Raw genomic sequence first — 15,251 nt, 5'->3', positions numbered from 1 at the left:
TGTGGGGGTGAGGGTGAGGGGCGCGATGGGGCCATGACATGACATGAGGAAGGAAACAGACGCACATAGTACTTTGAATACCATTACTGTAGATACTGGAAGGAGCAGAGTACTACAACTACACAGAATAATGATGTGAGACTCTTATCAATCTGAATAGAAAATTGTGAGACAAATAAACCTCTATGTAAAATGATCTTCATATATATAGCATGAGGACACAGGCTCATCACTTTGGGAAATCCGATAGCCCTTAATTGCCTACTTTTCTCTATTCTAATAGAAGTAGGGTGAGTTAAGAAAAGAGGAGATGGTGATAAAGTTTACAAAGTCAAAGTGGGAAGCACTAGTGTCAAGATGTATGAAGATCTCGGTCACCAGAGAGGGGGAGTGAAAACTCCCCCCTCCGGCAATCCCTGTTAGGTCCCCAATGACGCATCAGCCTAGCACTGATAAAGACATAGTGCCCCTGTCACTTGAGTACACTTCTCCTCTTCATTCAAGGAGCTGAAGCATTATCAGCGCACATAATGGCGCTGATACCGCTTCTCCCCCATAACGACCATCTACCCAGGGTTCTTTATAAACTGCAAATCTGTGGTCCCACAATGCTTCTTAATGGACACTCATGCACCAACTTGTCTGGCTAGTACATTCCAAGGAGTACGTACAGTATATCCACGTTCCACTTCATGATATTTAGAAAACCCCCAGTAAGAGAAAACTGGGACCCGGATGATAGGTCAACATTACTAAGGTCGACAGTCAATAGGTTGACCACTATTAATCGACATGCATAAGTTCAACATTGCAAAAAGGTCTACATGGTCAAAATGTCGACATGGCAATGTTTGACAGAGGAAAAGGTCGACATTAGTTTTTTACAATTTAAAAATTTTCAGACTTTATCATCCACATGGATTACGATTGGGAATAGTAACCTGTGCGGAGCACAACGGTAGTAAAGCGAGGAACCTTGCCCGCAGCGCGAGTCATGCAAGGCGTCGCGGTGCACTAATTGGGGTTCCTGGTTATTTTATGGAGTGAACAACACAAAACATATATTAAAAAACTCATGTTGACCTTTTCCTGTGTCTAGCTTTTCTGTGTTGACCTTTAGTCCATGTCAACCAAGTGCATGTCGACCTTTTGGGGTTGACGTAGACACGGTTGACCTTTTTAAGGTCGACCCAATGATCTACACTCAAGAAAACTTGGCCTACTGTAGGCTTGCGATTTGCTGAAAAGCTGCTAAAAGTGTTTTGTGGAAACCGTAAATGCATCACAGTCAATCCAGCCCACTACCACATTAGGATTATCTCTTTTATTAATTGAAACTTTATTTTATTTTTTTCAAAGTACTAATTGAGGTGGTGTAATCTTTCGCTCACATTAACCAAGACAGCATTACAGGCATCACTTCATTGAAAATCAGAGAGATTGTGTGTACCAAAAATGCATAACCTTTTTAACCCTGCAGAATCGTCGATTCACACTCATATGGGGGCTCATTCCGAGTTGTTCGCTAGCTGCTTTCATTTGCTGCGCAGCGATCAGGCAAAAAAACGCGCGTCGTACTATTACAATGAACGAAGTCGTTTCACACAAGGTCTAGCGATGCTTTTCAGTCGCACTGCTGGCCGCAGAGTGACTGACATGAAGTGGGCGTTTCTGGGTGTCAACTGACCGTTTTCAGGGAGTGTTCGAAAAAACGCAGGTGTGCCAGGAAAAATGCAGGCGTGGCTGGGCGAACGCAGGGTGTGTTGTTCGTGACGTCAAAACAGGAACTGAATAGTCTGAAGTGATCGCAAGCACTGAGTAGGTCTGGAGCTACTCTGAAACTGCACAAAAATATTTTGTAGCCGCTCTGTGATCCTTTCGTTTGCACTTCTGCTAAGCTAAAATACACTCCCAGTGGGAGGCGGCTTAGCGTTTGCGCGGCTGCTAAAAACTGCTAGCGAGCTAACAATTCGGAATGACCACCATGATTCCTTGCAAAACTAGCTTAATTCACGCAAAGGTAGGAGGGTAACACACCATTTGCGGCTTTTGCACTTGCACTGGGTGCCGTGGATTGTAAATGACCCTCCTTGATATATCTGCAGCAGCATACAAAAACCTAAAATGTAGCATGAATATTGTGCATAATACTCACACAAACATGCCTATATTATGAGATTTATGTGAGTACAGTATATCATTGCTATATGTAACAATACAATAATGTGACAAAAGGGATGAAGAGTGTTCGCCATCTGTTTGCTATGGTCCTGTATAGTAAACAGTAAGTAGTTACTTCTCGTGTCCCTGGGAGGGCTCCTTCTGTGTGATGATCTTGTACAGGGTTTCTCTGAAATGTTTGTCTCTAGTTACATTTATGGCGGCTTCTTTGAGGCTCTGGATGTCGCTGGTCTCAGCCGGAGACATCAAGAAGGAATGTGAGTGTCTCACTGGAAGAGAAAAGCAGAGAGTGAGTATATAGTACAAGGTACAGGGTGTGTCTTACAGTATAACTTATACACACTTGGATTGAATCAGAACTGCACACAAAGCAGCTGTATTTGTTACTGCACTACACACTCGGAAATAAATGCTAATCTTTGCTTATTCCCCTCATTGCCCCTGTGCATCTGCTCGTGAAACCTCACACGCATGCACAATATGACAACAACAAAAAATCACAGATGCAGACACTTTGCAAGCATAGTTGCCTACCCTCCCTCATTCTGCAGGAGACTCCCTGAAATAGTAGCAATCTCCCTCACTCCCTGAGTGGTCCCTCAATCTCCCTGAAAAAAATAAATCATAGATACATACATTTAAATGGTATCATCAGTGCCATTTCCCTGTATTGGTTATTATAACTAGGCTACATGCATTTTAAACGTTTCTTGTGGCCACTTACAGTATATGGAACCTCTTGTAAAACACAATACACAAATCCTGCAAAATATGAGTCTTTTCTTCAACAAGTAGATCTTACTAACTTTAGGGCTCATTTACATTTGGATGTAAGTCATTTTCATGACACGCCTCTCAGATGTAGCCGTACATGTCCGCACTCATAGGTGTTACTTTCACATCTCCCTGAAATGCTTTTTCAATAGTAGGCAAGTATGTTTGCGTGTAGCGATGAATCGGGTCCTGTAGAGGTCACACTGTTGGGGGCACACATCTATGTGATTGCAGTTTATCAATTCAGCAGTGGCATCGCTGAGGCACAGGGGTACATTTACTGAAACATCTAAAAATGAAAACTGCCCATAGCAACCTACCATATATTAGGTACATTTTCTCTATTGCAGTCTAGAAAATGTTAGACAGAATATGATTGGTTCCTATTGGTAACACCACAACTTGCCTTTTTTAATAGCTTTAGTAAATCTACCCCACTAAGAGGGTCATTCTGAGCTGATCGCATGCTGCCGTTCATCGCAGCGCAGCGATCAGGTCAGAATTGCGCATGAGCTGGCGCTAACGATTGCCTCTGCCTGATTGCTGATTGACAGGCAGAGGCGATCGCTGGACGGGAGGGGGTGGCACGGCTGCGTTTGGCCGCCGTTTTGTGGGCGCCGTCCGGCCAACGCTGGCGTGGCCGGACCATGCGGGAGGCGAGCCGCAGAGGCTGCGTGACATAACATGCAGCTGCTGCGACCCGGGCAGCGACAAGTAGCTCCCGGCCAGCAAGCAAAAGCTGTGCTGGCCGGGAGCTATACCTGAAGTGCAAAAGCATCGCTGCCGTGCGATGCTTTTGAACTTCTGCGGACCTGACATGCGGGGCGGACTAGCCCTGTGCTGGGCGTCCCCCCCGTATGTCAGTGCGCCTGATAGTAGCTACGATCAGGTCTGAATTAGGCCCTAAGTTCAAAGCTACGTAGACTACAGTTTCAGAAGATTTCACAGTAGCCACCATATGACATTCGTTTTATCTGGCCGCAGATCAGAGTGAATCAGGACCCTGCACAGAAGATGCTCTGGGGAATCACCACTACCACAAGTACCCTACTGTGTGTGATTCTATAGATTGTAAGCCTGTTTTGTTTGATCACTATTATTAATAATGGTAGCCTTATTTATTTTATTACTAAAATATTTATGGCAAACAGTAGTCACCGCTTGATAGATATAAATGTTGTTGTGGAGGAGAGTGGGAGCTCATGCTCAGCCACAGCGGCTCTCCCTACTTTCTCACAGCTGTGCCATGGCCAGCAGTGTCCTCTCATCATCCCAGGGTATGTACAAGTAACATAGTAACATAGTAACATAGTATCTAAGGTTGAAAAAAGACAATTTGTCCATCGAGTTCAACCTATTTGTGGTCTCCTATGCAGGATTATTTTGGTCTGAAATTTTGTCTGATGCTGATGTCAGCCGTTGTGTTTAATCCCTCTTTTTATAGTTACTATAGTGCGTGACTATGCACCATAACCCTGTATATCCTTATCCATTAGGAATGCATCTAACCCATTCTTAAAGGTGTTGACTGAGGTAGCCATTCTCATCTTACAACGATGCAGCATGTTGCATCATGGCATGCGTGCCAGGCTGCAACTATTCACATCCGGCGATCGCTTCATTGATGGAAAGATCACCGGCTGTGAATAGTCATGTCTATATCTGTATGTACAGTATTTGTGTGGAATGTCAGGCAGTATACCCACTGCAGGGGTAAACACAGGATTTACCGAAGTTATAATCACACACACACACACACACACACACACACACACACACACACACACACACACACACACACACACACACACACACACACACACACATAAAATTATAAATCCTGTGTTTACCCCTGCAGTGGGTATACTACACGACACTTCACTATACTGTACTAGTAGCCTTTGGCAGCTGGTGAGACACAAGCTGTGTGATTTGGTTATTAGCTGTCAATGATGTTTATTATCAGCTGTGTCAGATAGCATGTTGAAAGAATCTGATCTATGGGGCAAGTGGGATGGAGATGAGTGATTGTGTGTGTGGTGGTGGTGGGGGGGGGGGGGGGGGGTTGGCGCATATAAGGGTAAATATATATGGGTATGGCTTGATCTAACTAGGGAGCCCCAATCCAGTGTCTTGCCTATGCCCCGTGGAGTCTTAGGGGTCTATTTACTAAGCCTTGGGTGGAGATAAAGTGTATAGAGATAAAGTACCAGCCAATCAGCTCCTAACTGCCATGTCACAGGCTGGGTTTGAAAAATGACAGTTACAGTAGGAGCTGGTTGGTACTTTATCTCTGTCCACGTTAGCTCCACCCAAAGCTTAGTAAATAGACCCGTTAATTTGGGTCTGGCACTGCGTCCTCTTGCCGCTCACCTGAATGCCCATTTTCCTGGAATACTATTAATAAAATATAATATTCTGGGAGAATAAAATAATATTCTTCCGTAATACAATGCCAAAACGTTGGCAAGAATGTGCCAATATTGGGATATAGGAGCTTAAAATATTAAATCTTTATACATTTTATACAATGCATACACTATCTTCACTTAGTAATATATATGGCACATTTATCCTAAACAGAAAAATACTTTATATCTGTATGGTTATTTGAACAAATACATTAAGGGTCATTTTCTATCTGCAGAATATGGGAACATGCAGCACATTTAATTACGTTGAAATCCATCTATAGCCACATACCCAGCAGACGCACCTATCAGTTTGGGAAGAGCCCTCATGCCAACATTCAGCACAACCATTTATGAAGGTTATGAAGTTATTGATCCCGACCCAGATACATAATATAGACATGTTTTTATCACTAAAGGGCCCTATACACTACAACGATAATGTCCGATTTCATCCAATTTCGACTTTTTCGGGCCGATAAATCGGATGGAAAGTGACAAATCGGATGTGTTTTACATCCAGTCCGATGCGCAGTCCCGTGAGCATCGGATTGGAGCCCCTAGGTCGTTAGTGCTGCACTCGTGATATGTTGGTTCCCGCAGGCATGGCTGGTATTGTATAAGATACACCGGATGCAAAAGGACAGCATACAATGTATCCTATGCGAACCTGCCACCCGGGAGGCTGCCGGGCGGTTCAAGGGAAATCTTATGTGACATGAGGGTCCGACATGTCGCTGTAATGTATGGGGCCCTTTAGACTCCTTCCTGTTTATGCATTATGCAAATTAGTTATCCAATCCCTTTTTGGATTTGGCAGAATGTTCTGTAACTGGATGGAATACTTGGCGATATCTTAAAATAAAAATACCTAATGTGTATGTTATGTATACCATCTGAGATAAGAGGCTTTCCATTTATAACAACATACTGTATATTCACGAAAACACTAAGTGATACTCACTTCCACAGTAATACTGGCTAGCATAGTTACAGTAAGTGTACTATTACCACTTTACCATCCAGTGCTAGTTACTGTAAGTCTTTGTTCACGTGTGACTTGGCTTTACCTGGTCTCACATGTGCAATGGACTGTAAGCCTGACCATGGGCTTCCACTTTCAGGATTACATTTTTCTCTGCTAAGCTTATTTCATAGTAAGCGTGCGAGCAGGGCCTTCCTACCTCTATGTCTGTCTGTTTTTACCCAGTTTTGTTCTATTACTGTTGTTCTGATTGTAAAGCGCAACGGAATATGCTGCGCTATATAAGAAACTGTTAATAAATAAATAAATAGTTTGTGCTGTAAATGAAAATGTAAAGCACTTTGGGGGGAATTCAATTGTTTTTACACACCCTCTCGCTCCCAATCTCGCATCTAAAGTGACAGGAAATCGCAGGGCGCATTTCAATAGTTATTTTTTTTAATGCATTGATCGCACCCAAACAGCCCGGGTTCAGCCACGTAAAACGTTTAAACCTGACCAAAGTGCTGGGCGCAATGTGAAAAGTGCCATTTAGGCGGCCAAATGGGTCACTTTTTGCATATTTCAGCTCGTCACCTCCAGGGGCTGCAAGCTGAAATGTGTCTCCTTGCGGCTAATCGCGCCCGAAGGGAGCAACAATTGAATTGCTCTGTTGGGCGCCATCTAGTGGCGGCCGCAGGGAAAAACTATTAAATTCTCCTTTTGAGTCCCCTTTTGTGAGAAAAGTGCTATTTAAAATAAGATTTTACTTACCGATAAATCTATTTCTCGTAGTCCGTAGTGGATGCTGGGGACTCCGTCAGGACCATGGGGATTAGCGGCTCCGCAGGAGACAGGGCACAAAAATAAAGCTTTAGGATCAGGTGGTGTGTACTGGCTCCTCCCCCTATGACCCTCCTCCAAGCCTCAGTTAGGATACTGTGCCCGGACGAGCGTACACAATAAGGAAGGATATTGAATCCCGGGTAAGACTCATACCAGCCACACCAATCACACCGTATAACTTGTGATCTAAACCCAGTTAACAGTATGACAAACGTAGGAGCCTCTGAACAGACGGCTCACAACAAATAACAACCCGATTTTTTTGTAACAATAACTATGTACAAGTATTGCAGACAATCCGCACTTGGGATGGGCGCCCAGCATCCACTACGGACTACGAGAAATAGATTTATCGGTAAGTAAAATCTTATTTTCTCTAACGTCCTAGTGGATGCTGGGGACTCCGTCAGGACCATGGGGATTATACCAAAGCTCCCAAACGGGCGGGAGAGTGCGGATGACTCTGCAGCACCGAATGAGAGAACTCCAGGTCCTCTTTAGCCAGGGTATCAAATTTGTAGAATTTTACAAACGTGTTCTCCCCCGACCACGTAGCTACTCGGCAGAGTTGTAATGCCGAGACCCCTCGGGCAGCCGCCCAGGATGAGCCCACCTTCCTTGTGGAATGGGCCTTGACAGATTTAGGCTGTGGCAGGCCTGCCACAGAATGTGCAAGTTGAATTGTGCTACAAATCCAACGAGCAATCGTCTGCTTAGAAGCAGGAGCACCCAGCTTGTTGGGTGCATACAGTATAAACAGCGAGTCAGATTTTCTGACTCCAGCCGTCCTTGAAATATATATTTTCAATGCCCTGACAACGTCCAGCAACTTGGAATCCTCCAAATCGCTAGTAGCCGCAGGCACCACAATAGGCTGGTTCAGGTGAAACGCTGACACCACCTTAGGCAGAAAATGAGGACGCGTCCGCAGTTCTGCCCTGTCCGAATGGAAAATCAGATATGGGCTTTTATACGATAAAGCCGCCAATTCTGACACTCTCCTGGCTGAAGCCAGGGCCAGTAGCATGGTTACTTTCCATGTAAGATATTTCAAATCCGCCGATTTGAGTGGCTCAAACCAATGGGATTTGAGAAAATCCAAAACTACATTAAGGTCCCACGGAGCCACTGGGGCCACAACCGGGGGCTGTATATGTAGTACTCCTTTTACAAAAGTCTGGACTTCAGGAACTGAAGCCAATTCTTTCTGGAAGAAAATCGACAGGGCCGAAATTTGAACCTTAATGGACCCCAACTTGAGGCCCATAGACAATCCTGTTTGCAGGAAATGTAGGAATCGACCCAATTGAAATTCCTCCGTGGGGGCCTTCCTGGCCTCACACCACGCAACATATTTTCTCCAAATGCGGTGATAATGTTGTGCAGTCACCTCCTTCCTGGCTTTAACCAGTGTAGGAATGACCTCTTCTGGAATGCCTTTTTCCCTTAGAATTCGGCGTTCAACCGCCACGCCGTCAAACGCAGCCGCGGTAAGTCTTGGAATAGACACGGTCCCTGCTGAATCAGGTCCCGTCTTAGAGGTAGAGGCCACGGATTTTCCGTGAGCATCTCCTGAAGTTCCGGGTACCAAGTTCTTCTTGGCCAATCCGGAGCCACGAGTATCGTTCTTACTCCCCTTTGCCGTATAATTCTCAGTACTTTGGGTATGAGAGGCAGAGGAGGAAACACATACACTGACTGGAACACCCACGGTGTTACCAGAGCGTCCACAGCTATTGCCTGAGGGTCTCTTGACCTGGCGCAATACCTGTCCAGTTTTTTGTTGAGGCGAGACGCCATCATATCCACCTTTGGTTTTTCCCAACGGTTCACAATCATGTGGAAGACTTCTGGATGAAGTCCCCACTCTCCCGGGTGTAGATCGTGTCTGCTGAGGAAGTCTGCTTCCCAGTTGTCCACTCCCGGAGTGAACACTGCTGACAGTGCTATCACATGATCTTCCGCCCAGCGAAGAATCCTTGCAGCTTCTGCCATTGCTCTCCTGCTTCTTGTGCCGCCCTGTCTGTTTACGTGGGCGACTGCCGTGATGTTGTCCGACTGGATCAACACCGGCTGACCCTGAAGCAGGGGTTTTGCCAGGCTTAGAGCATTGTAAATCGCTCTTAGCTCCAGTATATTTATGTGAAGAGACATCTCCAGGCTTGACCATACTCCCTGGAAGTTTCTTCCCTGTGTGACCGCTCCCCAGCCTCTCAGACTGGCATCCGTGGTCACCAGGACCCAGTCCTGTATGCCGAATCTGCGGCCTTCTAACAGATGAGCACTCTGCAACCACCACAGAAGAGACACCCTTGTCCGTGGCGATAAGGTTATCCGCTGATGCATCTGCAGATGCGATCCGGACCATTTGTCCAGCAGATCCCACTGAAAAGTTCGTGCGTGGAATCTGCCGAATGGGATTGCTTCGTAAGAAGCCACCATCTTTCCCAGGACTCTTGTGCATTGATGCACAGACACTTTTCCTGGTTTTAGGAGGTTCCTGACAAGTTCGGATAACTCCTTGGCTTTCTCCTCCGGAAGAAACACCTTTTTCTGAACCGTGTCCAGAATCATTCCCAGGAACAGCAGACGTGTTGTCGGGGTCAACTGAGATTTTGGAAAATTCAGAATCCACCCGTGTTGTTGCAGCACTACTTGGGTTAGTGCTACTCCGTCCTCCAGCTGTTCTCTGGACCTTGCCCTTATCAGGAGATCGTCCAAGTAAGGGATAATTAATACGCCTCTTCTTCGCAGAAGAATCATCATTTCGGCCATTACCTTGGTAAAGACCCGAGGTACCCTTGATGTGAAGGGCAAATTGGGACATGCAGGTAAGCATCTTTTATGTCCAGGGACACCATAAAGTCTCCTTCTTCCAGATTCGCTATCACTGCTCTGAGTGATTCCATCTTGAACTTGAATTTTTGTATGTACAGGTTCAAAGATTTCAGATTTAGAATAGGTCTTACCGAGCCGTCCGGCTTCGGTACCACAAATAGCGTGGAGTAATACCCCTTTCCCTGTTGTAGGAGGGGTACCTTGACTATCACCTGCTGAAAAAACAGCTTGTGAATGGCTTCCAATACCGTCGCCCTGTCTGAGGGAGACGTTGGCAAAGCAGACTTTAGGAACCGGCGAGGGGGAGACTTCTCGAATTCCAACCTGTAACCCTGAGATACTACCTGCAGGATCCAGGGGTCCACTTGTGAGCAAGCCCACTGCGCGCTGAAATTCTTGAGTCGACCCCCCACCGTTCCTGAGTCCGCTTGTAAAGCCCCAGCGTCATGCTGAGGGCTTTGCAGAACCCGCGGAGGGCTTCTGTTCCTGGGAAGGAGCTGCTTGCTGCCCTCTCTTACCCTTTCCTCTGCCTCGGGGCAGATATGACTGTCCTTTTGCCCGCTTGTTCTTATAGGACCGAAAGGACTGCGGCTGAAAAGACGGTGTCTTTTTCTGTTGGGAGGGGGTCTGAGGTAAAAAGGTGGATTTCCCGGCAGTTGCCGTGGCCACCAAATCCGATAGACCGACGCCAAATAATTCCTCCCCTTTATACGGCAATACTTCCATATGCCGTTTGGAATCCGCATCACCTGACCACTGTCGTGTCCATAAACTTCTTCTGGCAGATATGGACATCGCACTTACTCTCGATGCCAGAGTGCAAATATCCCTCTGAGCATCTCGCATATAAAGAAAAGCATCCTTTAATTGCTCTAAAGTCTGTAAAATACTGTCCCTATCCAGGGTATCAATATTTTCAGTCAGGGAATCCGACCAGACCACCCCAGCACTGCACATCCAGGCTGAGGCGATGGCTGGTCGCAGTATAACACCAGTATGTGTGTATATACTTTTTAGGGTAGTTTCCAGCCTCCTATCAGCTGGATCCTTGAGGGCGGCCGTATCAGGAGACGGTAACACCACTTGTTTTGAGAAGCGTGTGAGCGCCTTATCCACCTTAGGGGGTGTTTCCCAGCGCGCCCTAACCTCTGGCGGGAAAGGGTATAATGCCAATAACTTTTTTGAAATTAGCACTTTTCTATCTGGGTTAACCCACGCTTCATCACATACATCATTCAATTCCTCTGATTCAGGAAAAACTACAGGTAGTTTTTTCACCCCCCACATAATACCCCTTTTTGTGGTACTTGTAGTATCAGAGATATGCAAAGCCTCCTTCATTGCCGTGATCATATAACGTGTGGCCCTACTGGAAAATACGTTTGTTTCTTCACCGTCGACACTAGATTCAGTGTCCGTGTCTGGGTCTGTGTCGACCGACTGAGGTAAAGGGCGTTTTACAGCCCCTGACGGTGTCTGAGACGCCTGGGCAGGTACTAACTGGTTTTCCGGCCGTCTCATGTCGTCAACTGATTTTTGTAATGTGCTGACATTATCACGTAATTCCATAAACAAAGCCATCCATTCCGGTGTCGACTCCCTGGGGGGTGACATCACCATTACCGGCAATTGCTCAGCCTCCACACCAACATCGTCCTCATACATGTCGACACACACGTACCGACACACAGCAGACACACAGGGAATGCTCTATTGAAGACAGGACCCCACTAGCCCTTTGGGGAGACAGAGGGAGAGTTTGCCAGCACACACCCAAGCGCTATAATATATATGGGAACAACCCTATATAAGTGTTGTATCCTTATAGCAGCTTAAATATAGTAATATCGCCAAAAAAAGTGCCCCCCCTCTCTGTTTTACCCTGTTTCTGTAGTGCAGTGCAGGGGAGAGTCCTGGGAGCCTTCCTCACAGCGGAGCTGAGCAGGAAAATGGCGCTGTGTGCTGAGGAGAATAAGCCCCGCCCCCTATTTCGGCGGGCTCTTCTCCGGAGTTTGTGAGATCTGGCAGGGGTTAAATACATCCATATAGCCTCAAGGGCTATATGTGATGTATTTTTAGCCATAAAAAGGTATTATACATTGCTGCCCAGGGCGCCCCCCCAGCGCCCTGCACCCTCCGTGACCGCTGTGTGAAGTGTGCTGACAACAATGGCGCACAGCTGCAGTGCTGTGCGCTACCTCAGGAAGACTGAAAAGTCTTCTGCCGCCTGCTTCTGGACCTCTTCCATCTTCGGCATCTGCAAGGGGGGTCGGCGGCGCGGCTCCGGGACCGGACTCCATGGCTGGGCCTGTGTTCGATCCCTCTGGAGCTAATGGTGTCCAGTAGCCTAAGAAGCCAATCCATCCTGCACGCAGGTGAGTTGACTTCTCTCCCCTAAGTCCCTCGATGCAGTGAGCCTGTTGCCAGCAGGACTCACTGAAAATAAAAAACCTAAAAACTTTTTCTAAGCAGCTCTTTAGGACAGCCACCTAGATTGCACCCTGCTCGGACGGGCACAAAAACCTAACTGAGGCTTGGAGGAGGGTCATAGGGGGAGGAGCCAGTGCACACCACCTGATCCTAAAGCTTTATTTTTGTGCCCTGTCTCCTGCGGAGCCGCTAATCCCCATGGTCCTGACGGAGTCCCCAGCATCCACTAGGACGTTAGAGAAATAACATTATTATTATTATTATTATCATTATTAAAAATGCAAAAGAAAGAAAATATTGGAATAAATTCAAAATTGACCAATTTTTTTTGCCTCATAAAGCATTTTTTTCCTCAAACGATCCTCCGCTATAGCCATCCTGAGATGGTGGAACCAATAAGAGAATTGCAGTCATACTTGTACTGGGCTAACCTTCTTAGCCCAGCAACAGCTATTACCAGCTACGGGGCTTTAGTTGATTTGAAGGCATATTCAGTTAGCTGCAGGGTTTGCCTCGCTGCTAAATGTCGGCGCTGACGTTTAAATGGGCTAGCACGCGTTAACCAAGTGATTACCATGTGGGGAAAAGGATAGAAAAGCTTTTCCTATGCAGTGTGATCAATTAGCTGCGGGGAGGATTGGGCCGCCGGGCAGGTCACTGGTGGGCCGGTTCCGTTGCCCCTTCAGTGGCCGCCCGTCACTCCTTGTCTGATCAATTGTCGGAATCAGTTGTCAGTTTCGATAGGGCAGCATTAGAATTAATTGAACCATAAGCAAAATGGCAGACGGGGGAGCTGCTGCGCATGCCCAGCCACAGCAGCGCCCCCCATAAGCCTTTGCGGAGCCTGTGAGTCCCCACTCATGGCTCCATCTCAATTTCCATCTGCCTTCCTTCTGTACCTTTGCATGAGATGTGATAGGTTGTGCAGGACTAGCAGTGGCCGGTGTCCCCTCTCGTGTGCCCTTTTTCTTTCCATTGAGGAAGTGCACAGAGCAGCGCAGCCGTCAGGGTGGCCGTGTCCTGGGAGGGAGCAGCAGTAGCTCGGCCCGCCTATACCGCTTAAAATTGCCTCCGCCTGGGTCCTGCCTGTAGCACCGACTGAGCTCCCGCAGCGCTATGCAAGTAACAGCCGCTAGCATCCTACATCCCCGGGTCACTGAGCTGCATGTGGGTGACATAGTGGCTCTCACCCGGGCAGATAAGAGGGAGGAGCCCGGTGTGAGCGCTTAAAAGGTCAGGTAACAGGTTCATCCTCCTGGAAACTGTTATTCCCCCTCAGATATAACTGTATAGTCCTTGAGATGGGAAGCAGTTAAAATACAGCTAGTAGGGATCCCGGCTGTCGCAATGCCGATGCCGGAATCCCGACTAACGATGAAATGCCGACGCCGGAATACAGGCAACACAGGCTGTGGGTGTCCACGACACCCATAGAGGGAAAATAGAACCTGTCGCGAGCGCGGCAAGCCATTGTGACTGCAGCATGGTGAGCGCAGCGAGCCTGCAAAGGGGCTTTCTAGCGCTTGCCCTGCTGACGGTATTTTGGCAGATGGGATCCCGCTGTTGGGATCATGACAGCCGGGATCCCGTCTGCCGGCATTTCATACTGAACCCCTCTCTCCTCTACGTAGTAATAATAATAATAATAATAATACTACCACATATCAGTGTGAGCTGGGACCTGTGTTATTTCCCCTCATATATAACTGTACGGTCCCCTCTCCATAATAATAATAGCACATATGAGTGTGAGCTGGGAAAACGTGGAAACTGTGGGGGCAATGTGCACGCGTGTCGGACAACAACAACGGGCATCGCTGGTCAGCGACGGGATGGTGTGAAAAATCCGATCGCACGGGATTCACAAGGAGATTGACAGTAAGAGGCCGTTTGTGGGTGGCAACTGAGCGTTTACAGGGAGTGTCCGGAAAAACGCAGGCATGCCCAAGCGTTTTCAGGGAGGGAGTCTGACGTCAGCTCCAGCCCGATCAGCCTGTTCTCATCGCACTGGTGGAGTAAGTCCTGGGCTGCGCAGAGACTGCACAAAGTGGATTTTCGCAGCTCAGCTACACATGTGATCGCACACTTACACAGCGAATTTACACTCCCCCTGGAGGAGGTGACTATCTGATCGCAGGACAGCAAAATTATCAGCCCAGTGATCATATCTGAATCACCCCATGTCCCTTCCTGCTTCCCTCTAGCCCTCCAGTCCAGCCACATACCCCCATGTGTCCCCTCTTGCTCCGTGTGTCCCTTCCAGCCACAAGCTCTCTGTGCCTCCTGTGTCTATTCAACCCCTGGACTAGCCCACTCCAGTTTACCTTCTTTTTAAAAAGCGTGGAGGCAAAGCTTTATTGAGTCAGAAAGGCAGCTGGGCATGCACAGCAGCTACCTCTGTGGAAATGTCCCCGTCTCTACAAGCACTATCTTTTCACACATGCGCAGTGTGGTGAATGCTGCCCGATTGAAACAGAGCTCTGTTCACGGCAGCCGGGCCGCATCACATTGCTTTTACAAAAGTAAATGGGGCCCGAGAGTTTAACACGTGTGCTAAACTGGGTCTGCTTCTATGCTGTCTCCTGTGATAGATACTGTAACCCTTACATTAGAGGGAACCACCCTTGCCTCTACTGTAACCGGATAGAGGGTGAAGCAGGATACTTGCTGTGAGGTGTTATTGTTGTTTGTGCTGGAAGTCTTCAATATAGTATAGTTATGTTATATTTGATATCTATGTAATGTTTTAAACAACATTCCCTTTTTTTTTCTTGTTACACTCCTGCTTATGAATCCTCTGTTTCTGA

General features: G+C 47.2%; 1 protein-coding gene across 1 annotated transcript in view; it reads right to left on the bottom strand.

The window, feature by feature from the left end:
* Positions 1–1,322: 1,322 nt before the first annotated feature.
* Positions 1,323–15,251, bottom strand: part of PLEKHD1 (pleckstrin homology and coiled-coil domain containing D1) — a 99,716-nt gene continuing 85,787 nt past the window's right edge. The window contains exon 13 of the mRNA XM_063948014.1: positions 1,323–2,450. Within this exon, the coding sequence (XP_063804084.1) occupies positions 2,293–2,450 (158 nt within the window). The 3' untranslated portion in view covers positions 1,323–2,292. The remainder of the gene's footprint in view (positions 2,451–15,251) is intronic.

The sequence above is a fragment of the Pseudophryne corroboree genome, chromosome 12 (assembly GCF_028390025.1).
Source record: "Pseudophryne corroboree isolate aPseCor3 chromosome 12, aPseCor3.hap2, whole genome shotgun sequence".
Classification (NCBI taxonomy): domain Eukaryota; kingdom Metazoa; phylum Chordata; class Amphibia; order Anura; family Myobatrachidae; genus Pseudophryne; species Pseudophryne corroboree.
Note: the sequence above shows the minus strand (reverse complement) of the source record. Positions and strands in the feature narration are given on the sequence as shown.